This window comes from Triticum aestivum, chromosome 1D (assembly GCF_018294505.1).
Source record: "Triticum aestivum cultivar Chinese Spring chromosome 1D, IWGSC CS RefSeq v2.1, whole genome shotgun sequence".
Lineage (NCBI taxonomy): Eukaryota > Viridiplantae > Streptophyta > Magnoliopsida > Poales > Poaceae > Triticum > Triticum aestivum.
In genome coordinates, this window is record NC_057796.1 from 258051073 (window position 1) to 258070923 (window position 19851).

General features: G+C 43.1%; 3 protein-coding genes across 3 annotated transcripts; 2 read left to right on the top strand and 1 right to left on the bottom strand.

The window, feature by feature from the left end:
* Positions 1–1034: 1034 nt before the first annotated feature.
* On the top strand, positions 1035–4189 carry LOC123181340 (rab GTPase-activating protein 22). The gene is made up of 5 exons (XM_044593592.1): positions 1035–1392; positions 1488–1620; positions 1731–1780; positions 2371–2424; positions 2610–4189. Exons 1-5 carry the CDS (start codon positions 1244–1246, stop codon positions 3787–3789), a joined length of 1566 nt encoding a protein of 521 aa, XP_044449527.1. The 5' UTR covers positions 1035–1243; the 3' UTR covers positions 3790–4189.
* Positions 4190–4430: 241 nt separating this feature from the next.
* Positions 4431–6522, bottom strand: LOC123181343 (cytochrome b5). Its single transcript, XM_044593594.1, has 4 exons — positions 6266–6522; positions 6010–6124; positions 5001–5067; positions 4431–4890 (listed from the first exon to the last, which is right to left on the bottom strand). Exons 2-4 carry the CDS (start codon positions 6094–6096, stop codon positions 4640–4642), a joined length of 405 nt encoding a protein of 134 aa, XP_044449529.1. The 5' UTR covers positions 6097–6124; positions 6266–6522; the 3' UTR covers positions 4431–4639.
* On the top strand, positions 6469–14078 carry LOC123181342 (protein HLB1). Its single transcript, XM_044593593.1, has 14 exons — positions 6469–7065; positions 8550–8672; positions 8764–8833; positions 9054–9164; positions 9415–9498; positions 10974–11024; positions 11974–12003; positions 12283–12345; positions 12454–12519; positions 12685–12801; positions 12890–12925; positions 13263–13382; positions 13502–13663; positions 13758–14078. Exons 1-14 carry the CDS (start codon positions 6770–6772, stop codon positions 13866–13868), a joined length of 1440 nt encoding a protein of 479 aa, XP_044449528.1. The 5' UTR covers positions 6469–6769; the 3' UTR covers positions 13869–14078.
* The last annotated feature ends 5773 nt before the right edge of the window (positions 14079–19851 follow it).

Genomic DNA, 19851 nt, shown 5'->3' on the forward strand with positions numbered 1-19851 from the left:
TCATGAAGGTATAGGCAGACAAGCTCCGAACAAACAAAACCTTCAAACCAAGGGATTTTATCTTCTTCAAACTGCAACTGTATGTTTAAACTTCCGTGAAGCGACGAGCTAATCACAAGCTCTCCTTCAAATACTTCGGTCCGTTAAGATTCTACAAGCTACCAACACAGTGTCATACAAGCTAGAGATGCTTGAGGACTCCGAAGTACACCTATCTTCCATGTCCCACAACTCCGACAGGCTCTTACCCCAAGTACCATTGCAACGACGGAGCTGCCAAAACCATAAGTAGCCATACTCTCTTCCGTGGAAGTCATCGTCAGCGCTGGAGAATGACTCCAACTGAACGGAGGGAACAATTCCTCGTCCGTTGGTCTGATCCCACCGTCTTCGACGCTACCTAGGAAGACACATCACTTGAAGGAGCGCGCCCCTGCTCTATTGGCTTGGGATCAAGCCGTGTCTCAAGAAGGGGATGTCAGCGCCCTAATGCCACCCACCAAGACTTTCAACAAAAGTGCTGCGAAACAGGCGATGACACTAGGAGGCACAACGTGTATATCAAAAACGTTGCCATCCTGCCACTGGGGCAAACCAGGACGAATGACGTGTCATTTCTCATTCATCTCACATCGCATAGCCCAACCGTAAGTATGTGGGCCGTAGACTACTTAAGAGAAGGATCACACAAGAGAAAAAGGCATCCAGTGGATAAAAAAAGCACGGCATGAGCTTATTTTTCGATTTCACTTTTTTTTCAAGACAGTGTGCCTTTGCTGTAACCCGTAAGGGTGTATTGTGCTGTGAGTTAAACTAGATCGAGAGCCTAACACCCAACATCTTGGTGCTAGGAAATTTCTCATACCCTAAAGAAAGAACTAGGAAAACCATTTTTTAGATTTCTTTTACAAAGTTGCTTCATTCGATCGGTAGGCACCAAACGTCCAAACGACGTATACACCGACCCGAACCTGCCTCGTGAGGCCCACGAACACGGACCGATCGGTCGGTGACGCACGCACGCACCACTTTCCTCGAAATTGTGAGACGGGACAGCGAGAATTGCAGAGAGAGAGAGAGAGAGAGAGAGGGAAAAAAAAGGAAGAGGAAAAAGGAGAAACCCGGAGGCCGGAATCCCAATCGATCGAAGGAAGCAGAGCTGGGGGATCGCGGCGGCGGCGGCGGCCGGCGGGGGGAGAACCGGAGCGGAGCCGTGGAGCGATCAGGGGGGCATCTGCGCCCGATGTGGGCGTGGGGCCTCGCCGAGCGCGCCGTCGCCGGTCTCCTCGGCCCCGCCGGCGCGAATGGCGGTCGCTGGAACACCGCCGTCGCCGTCGGGGTCACGGCCGCGGCCGGCATCGCGCTAGTCGCCATCGTCATCTCCTCCCGCAGGTTCGCCACCACCAGACCCAAACCCTCCTCCCCTGCTGCGAAGGTGCTCCTGTGCTTCGTCCCCTTAGCTGCATATACGCGCGCTCTGGATGCAGGGGCGGGATCAAATCGCCGTGGCGGCGGCGGAGGAAGCCCGCGCTTGGGCCCAAGGAATGGCGCAGCTTGTTCACGCCGGAGGGGAAGTTTTACGATGGGGGCGTGAAGCTACTGAAGAGAGTTCGGAACGGAGTAAGATATAGTGAAGCTTAGTTTGTTTGTTACAGTATTTGCTTGCTATCTTGTGAGTTCCTGATGTAGCTTATGAAGTCATTATATTGAGCTGTCTGCTTTCCTGACAGGGGGTTGAACCGAGCATCAGAGCAGAGGTCTGGCCGTTCCTTCTGGGAGTGTAAGTACTCTAGACATTGTGATCCGAGGACAGATGTAGCTATGCTTGCAGATGTATAGTTAGATCCACGAGATAGTTGCACACCAGGAACTCATGCTAACATCGTTTTGTATTTTTAGCAACGGATTCAGTTGATGTTCCTTTTTTGACGTGATTCATTTTTTCTGCATTTGAGTGAGGCTTTATACTTTATAATTAATTGTTTCAGTTTTGGGACTTGAACAGAACCATAGATAGGGCCAACTTAAGAGAGGCATACTCACTTTTGTACTTTTGTTAGTATGTAAATGTGGAAATTAGTGTTTCCACAGGATTTTCCCAGGCTACCTGCCCCCCGCTCCTGTCCATTTGTAGTATCAAAACTATTGCGTGCAGTTTTAGATTGATTCTAAACTAAGTAGATGAAGGAAATCTTACGAATACACCAATTTTGCACATAGTTCAGCCTTCTCTGGTAGGCACAGCATGACTCGATATCTTATCACAGTAAGAGATACATCGTGGAAATTTTATGTACTTAGTCACATGTGCGTTTTTTTGGTAGTCAGAGTGTTTACCTCGAGTAATTGGAATTTTTGACTCTCGTGCAGTTATAGCCTGAATAGTTCAGAAGCTGAAAGGGAAGCAATTAAGGCCCATAACAGGTACACCATTTTTTCAACCATCTATGTTTCATGACTCCAGTCCATGGTTGTCCACAGTCTCACTATAGTTTTCGTTACCACTACAGAAATACATTGCTCCTTAATTAAGGAACACTTAAGTGTTTGCAAATGTTATTTTCATGGGGTCTAGTGTAAAACATGACAATGTTGGATGATTTATGTAGGAAGGGATATCTGCTCTTGAGGAAACATTGCCTGCGAAAAAACAATAAAGAAAGCGTGGATGATCATATCACGAGTGAGGAAGAAAATCCTTGTGTCATTTCAGAGCAAGAAATGCAGGATAAGACAGGTAAAGCAATTCCAGAGAATCAGGCGGATGAAAGCCTCTGTTCATCTAGTTCACGTGATGAAGATGAGAGTGAGAAAAGTGATGTGACTGATGTGGAAGCATCCCGTGATGATGTCGCCTCTGTGGACCAGTCTTCAGTTGAGGATGAAGAAGAAAGTATGCCCCTGCCCAAATATTCAAACACAGGAGGAAATATAGAAACTGAAACTAAGCTATCTAAGGATGCCCGTCCTGTGAAGTCTGCACGGACAGTTGAGGATTTTGAGACATGGCAGCGGATAATTCGTTTGGATGCAGTTCGTGCGAATAATGAATGGGTTTCCTACTCTCCATCGCAAGCTGCGGTTACCAGGGAGAAGGCAATTGAATCTGCTTCAGCTGTTTGTCTCAAAGACTATGAGCACTTGGAAGCACACAGGATCCATCATGCGTCACGTCTTGTTGCAATACTTGAGGCGTACGCAACCTATGACCCAGAAATCGGTTATTGCCAGGGCATGAGTGACCTCCTTGCACCTCTCCTTGCTGTGCTGGAGGAAGACGATGAAGCCTTCTGGTGCTTTGCCGGTTTCATGAGGAAAGCCCGCCACAACTTCAGACTCGACGAAGTGGGTATTCGCAGGCAACTCAACATGGTCTCCAAGATAATAAAAACCAAGGACTTCCATCTTTACAGGCACTTGGAGATGCTTGAAGCTGCAGACTGCTTCTTCGTCTATAGAATGGTGGTTGTGATGTTCCGGAGGGAGCTCACCTTCGAGCAGACCCTCAGCCTGTGGGAGGCGATGTGGGCAGATCAGGCAGCAAGGCGGGCTGGGATCACAACATCATCCTGGAGAAAACTTCAGCTTGGAGCCCCTCCAACTGATGACCTGCTGCTGTATGCAATTGCAGCCAGTGTACTGGAGAAGAGGAAATTGATAATAGAGAGCTATAGCAGCATGGATGAGATCATTAGGGACTGTAACAGCATGGCCGGGCAGCTGGACATTTGGAAGCTCCTGGACGACGCCCATGATTTAGTGGTGACCGTACAAGACAGGATCGAGTAGCCGGGATCTGCCCATGCTTATATTTGTATGATTGGTCCTGGCAGTTATCACGTTATCATATGTCTGTTATATACAATATCTTGTATGAGGTTATGGACAGAAACATTTCTGGTCTTGTTTTCTGGTGTGCCCTCTCTCTGCATGTGACTGTTGCACAGAGCAGATTTGTGGATCTTGTCATCAGTTGCTACTTCTTGGACTGTGGATGCTGGATACAATTTGGTCTTGCAGTGTATTTGTAACTAGGAAAAAGCCTTGTGCCTGAAGGGTGGTGTGGAGGGAAATATATCTCAATGTCCTGAAAGACATTTAGTTCAGCTATTACTGCAGAGGGTGTATTCAGGAAGGGATTCTGCCTTCATAAAATAAACTTGGAATTTCCGATAATCGAATTGATCAACTGGCCCACGCTGTCACCTGCATGCTCTATAAGTGCTGCACAACTCTTTTAGGCGTGTATAACTGCAAGAATATGCTCAATATATAGTGAAACCGACAGACAAATTATGTGGGAACATCACTGCAACGTATGATGCCCATATTTATTCTGAAATTGAGATTGTTTAATAGCATAGCAATATTCCCATCATCCTCAATTGTAGACACTCCATCAGTACAAAAATACATAGAGACTCCATATGTTGAGAATGTAAACATAATTCAAGTAATCTGGGCATATATATGGATGTTTGGAACTGAGAGTGCCTTGTATGATCAATGAGACAACACACTGCCACCCAACGAATACCATCATTATGTTGTTCTAACTCAAACCACCATTATTATGTAGTTCTAACTCAAACCATATTACTTGAAAGCTATTTCTCTGAAGCAACTCGCCAACAACAGCCTACTCAGATTTGCTGTAGTGCCGGATACCAAATGCAAGCCCCAAGATTAAAATGGGAACAAGAAACTGCAGGATCTTGATGAGGAGGTCGCTATCCTTGGCCTGGACATGGGACCCTTGCTGAGGAGGTACAAATGTACGCTTTGCTGGGATGGTTGAAGCATCAATCTCCCCGATGTGGTACTTCTCCATCATCTCCCTTGCGGAATCACTGTGTCCGATATCTTCGAAATCGCTGGTTGCATCTTTCCCTGGTTATATTGGAGAGTAGTGATCAGGTTTGAATATTAAGATCGAAGTTGCGCAAGACTTTTGAACTTAGTCTCATCAACAATTATGAAAGACAAAGAAAATGACTCACCTGTTACTGCCAGCAGTACCTCATCTCCACCAGGATGCTCATCCATGAACGGGGTGACATCATACACCTGAGATGTTACACAACATGAGCTGATATAGTCACGCATATTTTGCAGCACACATAACAGGAATTTCGTCAGGTAAATTTCTCAATTCCTGCTGGGTATTTTCTTTTACTCCAACGGAATCTAATCCACTGGGTGCAGAGAAAACTCTAGACCGTATGGCCACACATGCCACACTGGAACATTCAAGGCCACACAATTGAAATGGGTACCAACAAACATATCGGCCACACATACTGCAGTGCAGAGACACCATTTTGGTGGGGCTACCCAACATCAACCACGCCCATGTGAATTAACAGCCCTGATACATCTTAATTGACCCATTTCCTTCCACCATGACTAGTTAATATGCACATTGCAGAAGAGGAAGCAGCTTTTCTTCACTGTCTCCCCATACTTGTACTTGATCCTATGAAAGAGCTGTCCAGTTGATAAGATTTTGCTGGAATACCTTTCCCTCAGCACCTCGTCAAGAATGAAATCCTGATACGCGACACGCAAGACAGATCTTGTACGAGTCGACCAATCTATGTACTACAATATTACAGAAGGTGCATGTAACAGCATGGAGTGCACCAAAGGCTACAAGGCTGTAACTGGTGTGGAATTGGAACACAAGCTTAAAACAAATCACTTGCTATTTGTCCTCATAGGACTATGTGTTTGGTCAGAGAACATCTCTGTTGACGAAGTATGAGCAGCTGAACAGATCTGATTGGGCGGAATTGACTTGAGCAAGCTCAACAAGAATACTCAATTCCACGAGCCCAGCAGACTCAATTCTTCCTCGTGAAGAGGCCTAGCATCTAGAAGTATTATCTAGCTCATCAGGCTTTGCAGGCGAAGCCTGTGCCGGAACAAGAAGACTAGCCACAGAACGCGCAGGAGAAGTAGATGCCAGGGTAGGAAAACGAAGGAGTGGTAGCGAGCAGGGAAGCATACCTTGCCGGCGATGACGAGCCAGCAGTCCTTGGTGACGTTGTGCTTGGCGACCTCCTCGAAGCCGAACATCTTCTTCTCGCCGGCCATGGCTCGCAACACACGCGCCCACGCTGCCCTGAGGGGAGAGGCCAAGAATTCCACACCACCAAATAAAAACAAAAAATCAGTCCTCCTTGTGCACCTAGATCCACGACACGTCGTCGAGAGAAAAGCGGTTGGGGCGCTGTTGGTAGGCCGTCGGGTCGCTCTCACTCACCTGGGGCTGGGAGCGGCCGCGAGGCGAGAAGTCGCCGGTGAGGGGGACGGGCCGACGGAGTGGCGCACGCACCGAGACCGAGAAGGAAGCGAGGAGGCGGAAATGGATCACGCGCTTTGGACAGGCCCCCCGCTCCGCGTGCGTGCGTGCGTGCGCGGTGGCGCCGGAGTCTGCTGTATTTGAGCCCGGCGCGTCCGGCCCCTCCCGCATCCCTTCGCGGCCGTGTTTCCCAAATTGCCCCTCGCGCGGCGGTCGTGGGCCGGACCCTGCCGGGCCGTTTCCTCCCTTGGGGGACTTCAACCCTCGGCCCCTCGGTCCGTTGGCACGTCAGCTTGCGGAGTCGCGCCCGCCCGCCTCGGCCTCGGCGATCGCTACCCTTTCCGTTTGCCCAGTCGTACGCGACCGAGTGGCGCGAGAGGAGACACGAGAGGAGTGCCCCGGTGAGACGCTCGCGCCGCGCCCTCCGCCCCCAGATCGTGTACCCGACGCCGATCGGCTCGTGCCATGGAGAAGCCCACGCGGCCCGTACCCGCGGACGGCGGGGAATTCCCCGACGGCGCGGACGACAGGGCGGCGGTGGAGGTGGAGGACGAGGCGGGGGAGGAAGAGGAGGAGCCGCCGCGATCGGCGACGGCCAAGGAGGAGGAGGCCAAGGCAGCGCTGGGCGCCGAGGGGTCCCAGCCGTTCACCACGCGGGAGCTCGTCGGTGAGATCAAGGAGGACGGCGAGGCGGACGGGGGCGGAGGCGTTGGGGAGGGGGGCGGGGTCGGATCCGCCGATGCTGAGGGTTCTTCGTCCAGGTTCGTGCAGACGCGCGTCCTTGTGCATGATCGGCACTCCATTCAGTACTGCATATCGCCGTGACTTGGTTAGGCTGTTTGCCTTGGGTCCTAGTACCAAGCCATTTGGATAATTGAAATCGTAATAATGTATTGGTTCATCACTTCACGTTGGTTGGGGCCCATGCCATCTATGTGAATTGTGCATTTGAGATGTTGCTTTGTTTTGGTGGTTAGCTGCTGAAGTAGTAGACATTTTTTCCTCATTATATTACGTTTTATCTTGCCAACTTGAATTGAACTGCTGGTCGATTATGCAGTTGCTTATTCCCCCTGTTGCCACACTGCTTACTTTTGGATGTAATAGTTTATCGAGGTATCAGGCCCTCTTTGATTCGTAGGATTCTCAAAATGCAGGAATAGGAAAAATAAAGGATTAGAATGGCATGCCCACTTGAATCCCATAGGATTAGCACAGAGTGTTTGATGCCACAGGAAAAACAAAGGAAGTGAAAAAAGAGGTTGGAGTGGACGCTAGATTTCCTGTACACACATGATTCCATAGGAAAAATTCCTATAGGATTCAATCCTATGAGTCACACGACCAATGTAGGAAAAAATCCTAAGGATTCTAATCCTTCAAAAATGCTATGGAATTCCTTTGAATCAAAGGAGCCCAGTGGTCTTACTTCAGCAAAGAAAATTAGTGGCTGCCATTCTAGCAGAACCCTAGGGTCCTGTTTGGATGGAGTTGTTGGTGCGTATATGTAGACCGCTTTTCATGTTTGCAAACATGAGTTAATACGTCACTGTACTGAGTAACCATTCTTTTTTTAGTGTACTGAGTAACCATTCTTATTTAGTACATATGGCACTATTGCATCTTCGTAGTTTATACTCCTTGGCTGATTGATGGGAATGATGATGAAGATACAGTTTTGTTTTTTGCTCTGCTCCCCTTATGGTTTCAGCAGTGTAGCCTTCTTATGCTTTGCTTTGAGTTGTCGGGTTCGCATCGTCTTCCTCTAGTAGAAATGAGAAGAAGAAAAAACACTGCAGGATGATGTTGTCTGACTTGGATCCCACAAACTAAATCTTGTTTGTCAATTTTCACCTGTGTTCTGTGATGACTGGAAGCTTATCATCATCTCACTACATATTACTGATCAGCTATTCTAGTGTCATTTCGTGTTTCGTATCAGGGTAGCGGCAATTGGCATGCAATTCTGCAACATCATAGGTGTTGATATTGTGTTGTCCTGTCTAAAATATGAACGATACAAGTATATTCCATTTTCCAATTGTATTGGCAGAGAAGTGTTTCATCAGACGCTGAACAAGCTGTTTTGCATCATGTGGCCAAATTGCAACTGTTCTGTCAATCGATTATACTGTTACAAATGAACTGTTTTACTGTTTTTTTCTCTTTACCAACGATAATTCTGCAAGAATGCTCTTAGTGATAACTGTTCTGTTAATTTGTTTTTTTTTTCAATCCTTTCCAGCGGAGAGAGCATGCGGCAGTTTTCATCCCATCATGATGTAGCCATGGAATTAATAAATAGTGTCACTGGAGTGGACGAGGAAGGTCGTTCTCGCCAAAGGATTCTTGCTTTTGCTGGAAAAAGGTTTGCTTACGTTACCTAGCCTGACCCCCGCGCGAACTTCATCTGTATTTATTTGTTTACTGCCATCGAGTCTTAAAGATCTGTTATGCAGATATCTAAATGCAATTGAAAGAAATCCTGATGACCCTGATGCATATTATAATTGGGCCCTAGTCCTCCAGGTAAATCTATAGCCCTTAAACCACATTTGCACAATAACTTTCTTAACACTTACTGTGACCAATGTGGAATTGGATTTTTGTCGTTTACCGAAAAAGGCTTTCGCCCTGCTTTATAAATAAAGCAAAGATTTTTGTTGTTTAAACCATGCATGCAAAATGGACATCACAAGATTCATATCAATGTTATTAGGTAATCACCCTTTTCAAACTATTATTTTAGGAGAGTGCAGATAATGTGGACCCCAATTCTGGTTCCTCCAAAGACGCGTTACTTGAGGAGGCCTGCAAAAAGTATGCTGAAGCTACCCGACTTTGCCCGACTCTTTATGATGTAAGTTTCTTATTTGTTACATTGGTTTGGTATTTGAATCGATAGTTTATTAGTTCTCTGGGTTTATATTGTGCAAAATACTGTGGCACGGTCGTTATTTAGTCTGTGTTAAGCTCTTGGCTCATTGTACAGAATGTGGTCTCATGGTTCTAGTGGATAAATGCTAACTGTTGATCACTTCATATCTTGACGGACATATCCACATTTTGACTATTGATTCTCTTTTTGACACATTTATTTTCCCTTTTAGGCATACTATAACTGGGCCATTGCTATTGCTGATCGAGCTAAAATACGAGGTCGTACCAAAGAAGCCGAAGATCTCTGGAGACTGGTTGGTTCACATATGTATAGGCTTTGTTTGTTTTAAGCGCTGAAGTTTTCTCATGTTACTGTGTCCAGATAGTATGTCTGTCTGCTATTACTTTACTTGGTCTGCAGTGGCTCCCATGATACAAATTTTTAAAATTCATATTTAGATGTTTCAAAAAATTCTGAAATTTTTTATGGATGTTCACAAGACATAGGTTTGTAACCCCTAAAAAATTCAGATCAAAATTCAAAATGTACATTGAGAAACAAAAAAGACAAATCCATATGTGAATAGTGTCATTTCAGACACTAATCATTTTTTGTCTTCTTTTGACACTATTCATTCTAGATTTGTCTTTTTTGTTTCTCAATGTTCATTTCGAATTTTGATCTGAATTTTTTAGGGGTTATAGACATATGTCTTATGAACATCCACAAATTTTTTCAGAATTTTTTGGAACATCTAAGCCCCGTTCGGCAAATCGCCACGGAGCGGCCTTCCAGCCACTCCTCAAATTAGAATTAGATCCTGCTCCGCTCCGGCGTGGAGTTGGAGAGTGGAGAGAGTCCGAACAGCCCCTAAATGTCACTTTTCAAAAGTTGGAGCATGGTATCATGTGATATTTTCCCCTGCAGTGGCTGTGAAGCTTGGCGAGTGATGCACTTTTGGTTGATTCTGTTGTTTAGACGATCAAATGCGTTTTTGTTCTAAATAATATAGAACAACTTGGCTGCATACTCCTCCATACTTGATTGAAAAATGTTGCACTTTGGCCAATTGAATAGTAAGCAGCATGGAACCTCATCCCTGATAGATGATGAACTTAATGTTCTGAGGAACACATGGTAAACTATACTTATACAGTGATATAACGGTACTTGAGGCTTAGTTTCTTATAGATTCCTCATATTTACGTTAGATTTGTTAGAAATTTTGAAGTCATAATCTATGAAAAAAACAGATTCAAAAAGAGATAAATTCTGTAATGGAGTGGTAGGATGAAAAAAGAAGTCCTAGAGGCTACATAAGTAATCTTCCCGTGTCTATTTTTTCTTCTCAGTGTCCTTTGGTTTCATGCACATTCTACAAAACCAGGCTATTGGGTGGATTTTAGATTCTGGTTCGTATGTTTTACTTCCATGGTGTTTGGGTTAAATTCACCTTCTCGAAAGAGTCATGGAATTACTTGTTCTAGCGAGAATTCTTTTTCTGAAGCACTTATTGCTAGTCTAAGTGACTTCTTAGATGGAAACTGTAATTTCTCTGTTCCAAGGGTACATGCATCAGCTTAACTTCTGCCAGCACTCACCTCAAGGACCAAGATACATAACATTCCTGATGTACATACCAGAGATTTTAATATTTTATTGCTATATCAGAAGCTTGATAGTTTATTCCTTTTTATGCCAAATATACTGTTGTACTGTCTAGAACTTTTAAATTTATAGGTGAAGTATGATATCATGCAATTTTATACAATTTCCCTTTCCCCCCAGGCAATACTGAATTATGAGAAGGCTGTCCAGCTAAATTGGAATAGCCCACAGGTCAGCGCTGAACCCTTTTTAATTCATTTTAAGTTCTTAACGGCACAATATAAGATGAAACAAAAAAGGTAGAAATGGTCCTATTTGATTCATTGAGCAAAAAAATACACATGTAAATGTGATTAAAAAATACCATAAATGTTCAGAAGAGTTCGAGATGATAACATCACTGTAAGAGTTCTATCACATATGGAGTTCACATATGTTGCAGGGAACCTTCTATAGAGGCAGGCCTACTATATTTCCATTTCAAACAATTGATTTTAAATGGCCTAATTTGTTCATCTAAGATATAGGCGTGGTCAAACATCTGCTCTCACCTCAAGATGTCCAAGATATTCAAAACAAATGTTTAAAATATTGTTGTTCAATTGGCATCCTTCATTTATTTTATTCTTGGACTCATGGTTGTCCATGGTGGGAACAAAGACTGGTGCAAAGCCCAAGGGAATTACCCTGCCACTGGCAAATCTGGAATTTTGGAAACGACTGTGTTTTCGCCAATGTAGGCCAGTTTGTCTGGTGCTGGTCAATGGGATTCTGGCCGAGATCGATTGTGGAAGGAAGCAGGACCAAAAGCCCTTTGGGGGCTACCTTTACACGCTAGGCCTCTTGACCCACGATTAGAGCCTTATGAGGGACGCTCGTCTCTCTTTTTGTAGATTAGAATAGGGTCTTCTTCTAGTCTTGTTTTGGTTTTGCACTTTTGCTTTGATTTTCTATTAATAATAACGGCACATTTTGATGAGTGTTCAGAATTTTTTTGTTACCTTAAGTCAATCTTATTATTTTGTATTTATTCGTCTCCATCATGCATTCTGGAGCAAAGCTCTGAGATGAAACATTATGAAATCACTACGATTTGCAGTTTCTTAATTTTGATTTTTTAAGTATTCACTTGTCAAATTAGTGCTGCTTCTACCCTAACTTGTTTGCTCTCTAATTGCAGGCTCTAAATAATTGGGGTCTTGGACTACAGGTGTTGTTATCTTTGCTTGTAACGTGTTGTTATATTTGCCTTTTGGGACTGGAATGTTCCTGCCTATTCGCTCATTATCCTTTCATTTGAGCTTCTCTATTTTGCTGTTCCTACCTATTTGGCTGTTTGAACTTCTCTTGTATAATTGGTACCCCTAGCAGGGTTGGTGTGCGTTTTTATGCTTCATCTGTATCGGTTTTGGCTTTATATATAAAGCGGGCGAAAGCCTTTTTCAGCATTATCCTTTCATTTGTAAGAATATATGAATTTGCAATGCAGGAACTGAGCGCCATTGTTCCTGCTCGGGAGAAACAAACCATCATAAAAACAGCTATAAGTAAGGTATATGCATATTGTTATTACTTGGACTGGGAATGATTTACGATGATTTGTTCACTAAAAGATATATCTGTGATAAATTACTGACACCCACTCCCGCTGTCTCATCAGTTTCGTGTTGCTATCCAATTGCAATTTGATTTCCATCGGGCTATATACAACCTTGGAACTGTCTTGGTACGTTTCCTGTCTTCCATAATAACTCACTCGATAACTATGGTTCTTGTGCATATTGACATACTTTTAGTGTATCGACATGAGCTCTTCGGTTTGAATACATTAGCTGAACAAGTTAAATGGTAATAACATAATCCGTTTTCTGTGCCCTTCTTAATGTTGCAGTACGGTTTAGCTGAGGATACCATGAGATCTGGGAGGCCAGACGTATCCCCTAATGAGCTTTACAGTCAGTCTGCTATCTATGTTGCAGCTGCTCATGCATTGAAACCAAGTTACTCGGTACTTGTTAATTTTTCCGCTAACTGCCTGTCATGTTTCTTGTGTGAATATCTTGACGATTCATGTAGTGTTATTTTGTCTAATGCAGGTCTATCGCAGTGCTTTGCGACTAGTCCGCTTGATGGTAAGATTCAGTTGTATTTCCTGATACTCTTTTTTATTGGTCTATTGTTACCTATACGTAATAGCTAAGAAGTTGATGTGGCTGCGATATGTGTATTTTATTTCCAAGTTATGTTGTTTACAGTTTACTTATTAAACTGCTTTTGCGAAGCTCTATTCATGAGAAAGCTAGTGCCTAAGGGATAGGACTTTGAACCTGGTTAAATTTGTTTCTTGAATATTGCTTTGTCGGTTGTCAATTTTGACACTTTTCTGCCCTCTAGATGGCATTGGCATCGTATCTTGTCATTGATTATGGAAGAATAACTTTGGTCTTGTTGTCATATTAAACGATGCAGTTGCCTTTGCCATACCTCAAAGTGGGATATTTGACCGCTCCTCCAGCCAACAATGCCATTGCACCACACACTGATTGGGAGAGGTCACAGTTTGTTCTGAACCATGAGGGACTCCAGAAGGTTCATCCCTTGTTATTTTGGACAATTATTCCAGTGCAAATTTGGAGTTACTGATTTCTGTTTCTGCTCTTTTTATGACCTTGCCTTTCTGAATCTTATGGGTTTCTTGTAAATTGTAGGCCGATGCCTCTGGCCAGCCTCCATCACAATCAATGGACAGAGGAAGAAAGCCTACCCGAATAGCTGTTGAGGATATTGTTTCTGTGTCAGCATCCGCTGATCTAACATTGCCACCTGGTGCTGGTCTTTGTGTAGATACTGTTCATGGACCTAGGTTCTTGGTATGTATCTGCCAGTTGCTTTTATTCATTTTTTCTATTGAAGTACAGATAATACTATATGTCTTACAACATTTACAAATGGAATCTGTGACAGGTTGCTGATAGCTGGGAGGCTCTTGACAGTTGGCTAGATGCTTTATGCCTAGTCTACACTATATTTGCAAGAGGGAAAAGTGGCGTTCTTGCTGGTATTATTACTGGCTAATATATCATACAGAAAAACTGCACAATGAATAGAGGCTCAGAAATTGTGTAGGCTCATTGTCAATTCATTCTCTCTTGCGGATTTACCTGTGTTGATTATCTCATGGCTTATGTGAAATAGAGATGCTGATCAGTAACTCATTTCTTCCTCCTGGTAAAACATGTTGTGCCATTATAACAGATGCATTAAGATAAAAGTAAAGTTGTCTTCTTTTTGCGAAGGAAGATAGTAAAGTCTACACTTAATCGTCAAAAACTGTCTTTCCAAGTAGGGATGACAATGTGTAAGGTATGGGTGGGTTCAACCCCTGTTGCCCAAACCCATACTCACAGAAACCTTCTATTCCGACTCACTTCAATATCCATGGGCATAAATTGACACCCATGTTTCCAAGCTTCACATTTTGTATCCTGATGTGCCACCATGACTAGTAGAGAAACAAATTTGCGAAAAACTAAATCTCCGTAAGTTGGACTAATCTCAAAGGATATGCACAGCTGCATGAGCCCCTCACCCTAATAGCCGAGAATATCACTGAACACACCGTGGCTTTGTCGCCTTATTATGCCTCGGCCCTCGGCATATTGTTGGGAAGGGAAGAAAATACATGTGGTCAATAGCTTTTTTTAGGGGTATGTGGTCAATAGCTAGAGCGCTCCTATGTTGTTTCACGTGAGACAGAGGGAACCGCCGCTGAAGGGTGGCATGAGTTGGGCCGGCCCAGGCGCTCGGGAGCCACAGCCTCAATTTTTTTTGTTTTTTGACGTATATTGCTTTCGTTTTTTGCTTTCTTTTTTTTACTTTTGTTTATATTTCCAAATATTCTAAATAAGTATATTACAAAAATCACTCTACATAAAACATTTGAAGTGTATAGAGAATGTTTATTACGTATACAAAAAAATACAATGTCTATGAAACAATTTGATCATGTATTTAAAAAATGTTAAGCAAGCATTTGAAAAAATGTTGTACAAGTATTTGAAAAATGTTAATCAAGCATTTGGAAAATTTTAAATGTATATAGAAAAAGTGTTGACCATGTATTCACCCGCAAAAAAAGACCATGTATTAAAAAATGATGGAATATCATGTATATAAAAATGTTAATCAAGCATTTGAAAAAAATGTTAAACAAGTATATGAAAAATGTTAACCAAGCATTTGAAAAATGTTACATGTGTATAGAAAAAAATGTTGACCACATATTAACAAAATCCTAGAAAAATTTGATCATGTATATAAATATGTTATTTAAACATTTGAAAATATGTTGACGAAGTTTAAAAAAAATGTTAAGTATGTATAGAAAAAAGTTGACCATGTATAAAAAAATGTTAATCTTGTATCAAGCATTTTTCAAAGTTAAAAAGTGCGTATAGGAAAAATGTTGACCATGTATTCAATAAATGTTAATCTTGTATGTAAAAAATGTTAATCAAGCATTTGAAAAAGGTTAAAATGTGTACAGAAAAAAAATTGACTGTGTATTAAAAAATGTTAAATTTGTATTGAAGAAATGTTAAACGTGTATTAGAGAAATGTTCTTGACATATGAAAAAGTAGAATGAAAACCAAGAGAAACAAAGAAAATCAAAAAAGAAACAAAATAAACAAAAGAATAAATATAAAATGAAAATAAAACCGAAGAAACAAATGCAAAAGGAATGAAAAAAGTGAAAATTGATAAAGAAACAAAGAGAAACAAAAAAGTTGAAAACCAACAAAGAAAAAAAAGAAGGAAAATGAGTAAGAAAAGAAAAACCGATAAAAACAATGAAAAATCAAAAGAAAAATGAAAGGAAAACAATAAAAATGGAAAATAAATAAGGAAAGCAAACAAATACAAAAGAAAAGAAAAAACGGAGACAACTGAATAAAATGAAGAAAAAATAAAGAAAACTGACTCTTTCCTTCTAGTAGGTCGCGCCCTGCTTATTTAACACAAACTTTATGTTGGCTCAGTGGCTAAAGGTGCTACCAAGTTTTTACTCAAAAAAGAAAAGGTGCTACCAAATAGCCCAAGATCCCAGGATCGATCTCCCGCGCGCTCCCTTCTTTTCTATTTCTTCCAAAAATATATGTGAGTGGGCCCGCCTGTTACTGTACACGCTTGACGCGAGAGGTCCTTCCATCTTGCGTGAAGCGAGATATAATCGCCCAACGTATCGGTTTCAACTAAATCTGAAACTCTACCCTCCGATTTTCAGTTCGCCAAAGGCCCTAAATATTTAGCTTTTGTTTGAACCTATCACTTATTCAAGGGTTTGTTTTTTCATCGAAGCATAACTACAGGCACATTGTTCTTTTTTACTTGCTATATCCATTCTAGATAAAGACATGTACAATGGTACGATGCCAATCTTCTCTTCGAGATGCCGTGTGCAATTGTTTGTTGGACCTTTTTTTACGGGAATGATCCAGATCCATTATCAAATTTCACCAAAAGTATAAAGGATGGCAAACATAATAAAAATAACATCGAGATTAGGGTTTCTCATCATGTGACGAGATTTGGTGTCAAGTGTTTCAGATCTATTCAAAGGTTTAACGGCAACGACTGTGGCTCTAGTGTGTTGGTCCTTAGGGGCACTTGCACGAAGACTTTCCAGCTGTCATGACAAGGTCAAGCCAATTTCGGTAGAGAAGCAGCGATAGCGGCGCGTCAACGGCTCGTTCTGACGGTGGTAATGGTCTTTCGGTGGTTTTGGAATCTCGATTGTTTATTGGACTAGAAAAGAACAAAGAGAAGGAGTGTTGCTTCTCTTAGTCTCTTTGGTTCATTTTTTATTTATGAGCAGTCTCTTTGGTTCATAACTTCCTAGCCTGGCCTGTCATCCAAAACGTAAAAACTACTCCCTCCTTCCCATAATATAAGACATTATTACGTCCAATATACTCAATTATTGGATGTAAATAATGTCTTATACAATAACAATTATTCTTTCATTTGAGGAAAAAACAAGGAAAAACAGAAACATGTTAATGGGCCACACCAAAGCCAGCCCAAAGATGTTCATGCATTTTAAAGAAAACGTTCATGCATGTGATAAGAAATGTTATTCTCAAAACAAAAAGTTAAAAGAAATGTTCATGTATCTTAGAAATGTTAATTTTTTTAAGCTATTATTTTATGGGAAAACAATGTTCACGTGTTGCAAAAACTGTTCATATAAAAAAATTAAAAACAATGTATGCATCCCAAAAGAATGCTCGTGTATTTTATTTAATAAATTGTTCTTATATGTGAAAAAATGTCCATATGCTGCAAAAAAAGTTCATGCATATCACAACTAATATTTCATATATTTGAAAAATATGTTATTTTATGTGAAAATTAAGAATTGACGGCCTTTGAGCATGTTTCGTGTCTAGATAGAGCATCACCGTGATGCGCCTCGTGGCCCCGGAACCCTAATTAGCTAAGTATGGCATGGGCCATTATCTTTCTTCCAAATGTTTCTTGAGATTTTTTTTTCTTTTCCAAATGTTCCTTGAAGGTTTTTGCCTGGGCCGAGAAAAGCGAGAATGAGAGCCTTTTGCGGTTTTGCATTTAATCACTTCGCTGAGCCCTCGCAAAAAGAAAAAATCACTTCGCTGAGAGCCTTTTACCATGTTATTTATTTTATTACTTCTAATAACAATCATTCGTTATTTAAAAAACCACATTATGCGTCAACGCGTATGTTGCGAGGCAAAGTCGACTATTATAAAATAAAACCATCCCGCAAACGCAAATGCAACAATGCACGTCAATGTGGGCGCTTTCAACATCGGCTATGTCATGAACACATTTGTTGTCACTTTCATACCCATCGTCACCGCCATCAATCATCTACCAGCCGCAGTCATGCTAACCTCTACATCATCATCATCATTCACGATCGAGCTCACCGATCGTTACCGAGATCACACACATCGCCATGACGGCACGACCCCATCAGAGCATCCGAGCCTCCGTCCTGCTGCAGTAGTACCCATCAACCAGCGGGCCAGCCAGCCCAAAACGACGACGGAAACACACGCTGAAATTATGGGCGCTCGACGAAGACGTACGTACGTACACGCGGACCGGTCGCTGTACGTACGTACGACGGCGGAGCACAAGGGCGCGCATGCATATGCTAATGTGGGGCCCAGGCTGGGAGGCGGACGGCGCTAGCCATAGCTTTCCGACGGGCCGATCAGCTTTTGAAAACAAGATCGCCAGATCTTCCGATAATATTCCACGGCGGCATGATGCGTGTGAGAAAAATCCAGTGCAACAGCTAGGTAGATAGCTCGTAGATGATGTTGATTTTGACCTATGAATCTCCCTGCCGATGGGTGTTACTGGTTAGATAGTTCGGTCGTCGATCCGATACGGACAGGCGGCGTGACGAGCCACGCGATGCATTGGAATGACGTGACCGGTAATCCTACGTATATGATTACAGCTGCAGGTGTGTTCAAGGAGGCGTTTAGCTACCTGCACCAAGTCCAATCAGGCCGCTCTATGCAGGTTTTTTCATTTTCTGGTTGTTTGAATGTCGACAAACATTATTAGGTCTGCAGGGCACGATGATTAAAGTATATCTGGGCCTGGTTCAGGAGGAACGGCCGAATCGACCGTTTCTAACAAGCCAGCCCCAATGCACACAAGGAAGGCAGGGGACACGTGTGGGTTATGGCGGCTGCACGCACGGGGACATGCGATAGAAGCCGCGTTGGTTCCCGAAGCGGCGCCATAACTCCCCTCATCCTCCTCCCACCGCTCACCCTCCCCTTCTCCCGCCGCTTCACTCTCCTCTTCCTCCCACCTCTTACTCTCTCCTTCGATTAAAGGTTAGCCTTCATTTGGGACGACGGTTTTCACACACATGGTGTAGGAATTTTGAGGGTTTGAACAAACCCTCGAATAGATTCAAGGGTTTATCGAGGGTTTTCACACACATGTTGTAGGAATATCGAAGGTTTGAAAAACCCTTGAATCGATTCGAGGGTTTTCACACGCACGTGGTAGGAATTTCGAGGGTTTTCACACGCATGGGGTAGAAATTTCGAGGGTTTGAACAAATCCTCGAATCAATACGATGGTTTGGACACACACGTGGTAGCCTACGCTCAAGCTTGTAGTCGTCCATCTCGAGGGGCATTGTAGAGCAGCCAGGCTGAGAAACCCTCGCCATCATCTCCGACGCTTGGTGCTCCTCCTCCTCGTCGAAGTCATCTAGAACGATCTTGATCATACGTGTGGTGCGTTTTTTATTCAAGCACTAGTTCACATCTGTCTGTTCAATGGAGATTCACAAGCTCGTCATGGGAGGCAACAACAAGACTGGCAAGGAGGTCACCGCTGATGGGAAGGGCAAGGAGGTCGCCACTGACGGGAAGGGAAAAGAGGTTGCCTCCGACAGGAAGGGCAAAGGGATCGCCTCGGGCAAGAAGGGCAAGCTGATGTTGTAGATCGGCAGCCCCCGAAGAGGGCTACGAAGTACCACCATTACTTGGAGAACTTCAACCCAACGCACTTCTGCAAGATAATATTTGGACCTAAATTGGAGGTTTTGCTGATGCCCCTACCTTCAACAAGCACCTCATCCCCATCTCAGAGTTGTTCAGGCTGACGACGAACAACTACTGCACCTGGAAGGTCACCACCAGGATGATCAGCGACAGGCTCACCATTGGTAAAGGTTGGGCCACCTTCTGTGTAGCTCACGAGTTTAGAATCGAGTGCCTTCTCACCTTCAAGATGGTGAGTCCCGCAAACTTGAAGGTCATCACATTCAACGACGAGGGCATTGAGGTGGTGGCAAAGTGTAGGTCGCACCACAAAGCATTTGACATGGATGCTGGGGGTGCTGATGAGGGTGGTGCTGAGGGTGCTTAGGATGAGATCGTTGCTATGTTAATCCAGTTTGAAGACTATGTGGTATTGTTGCGATGTTAGCCTGTTTGAACTGCTATGGCAGTTATGGTTATGGTTATGCTATATATGATG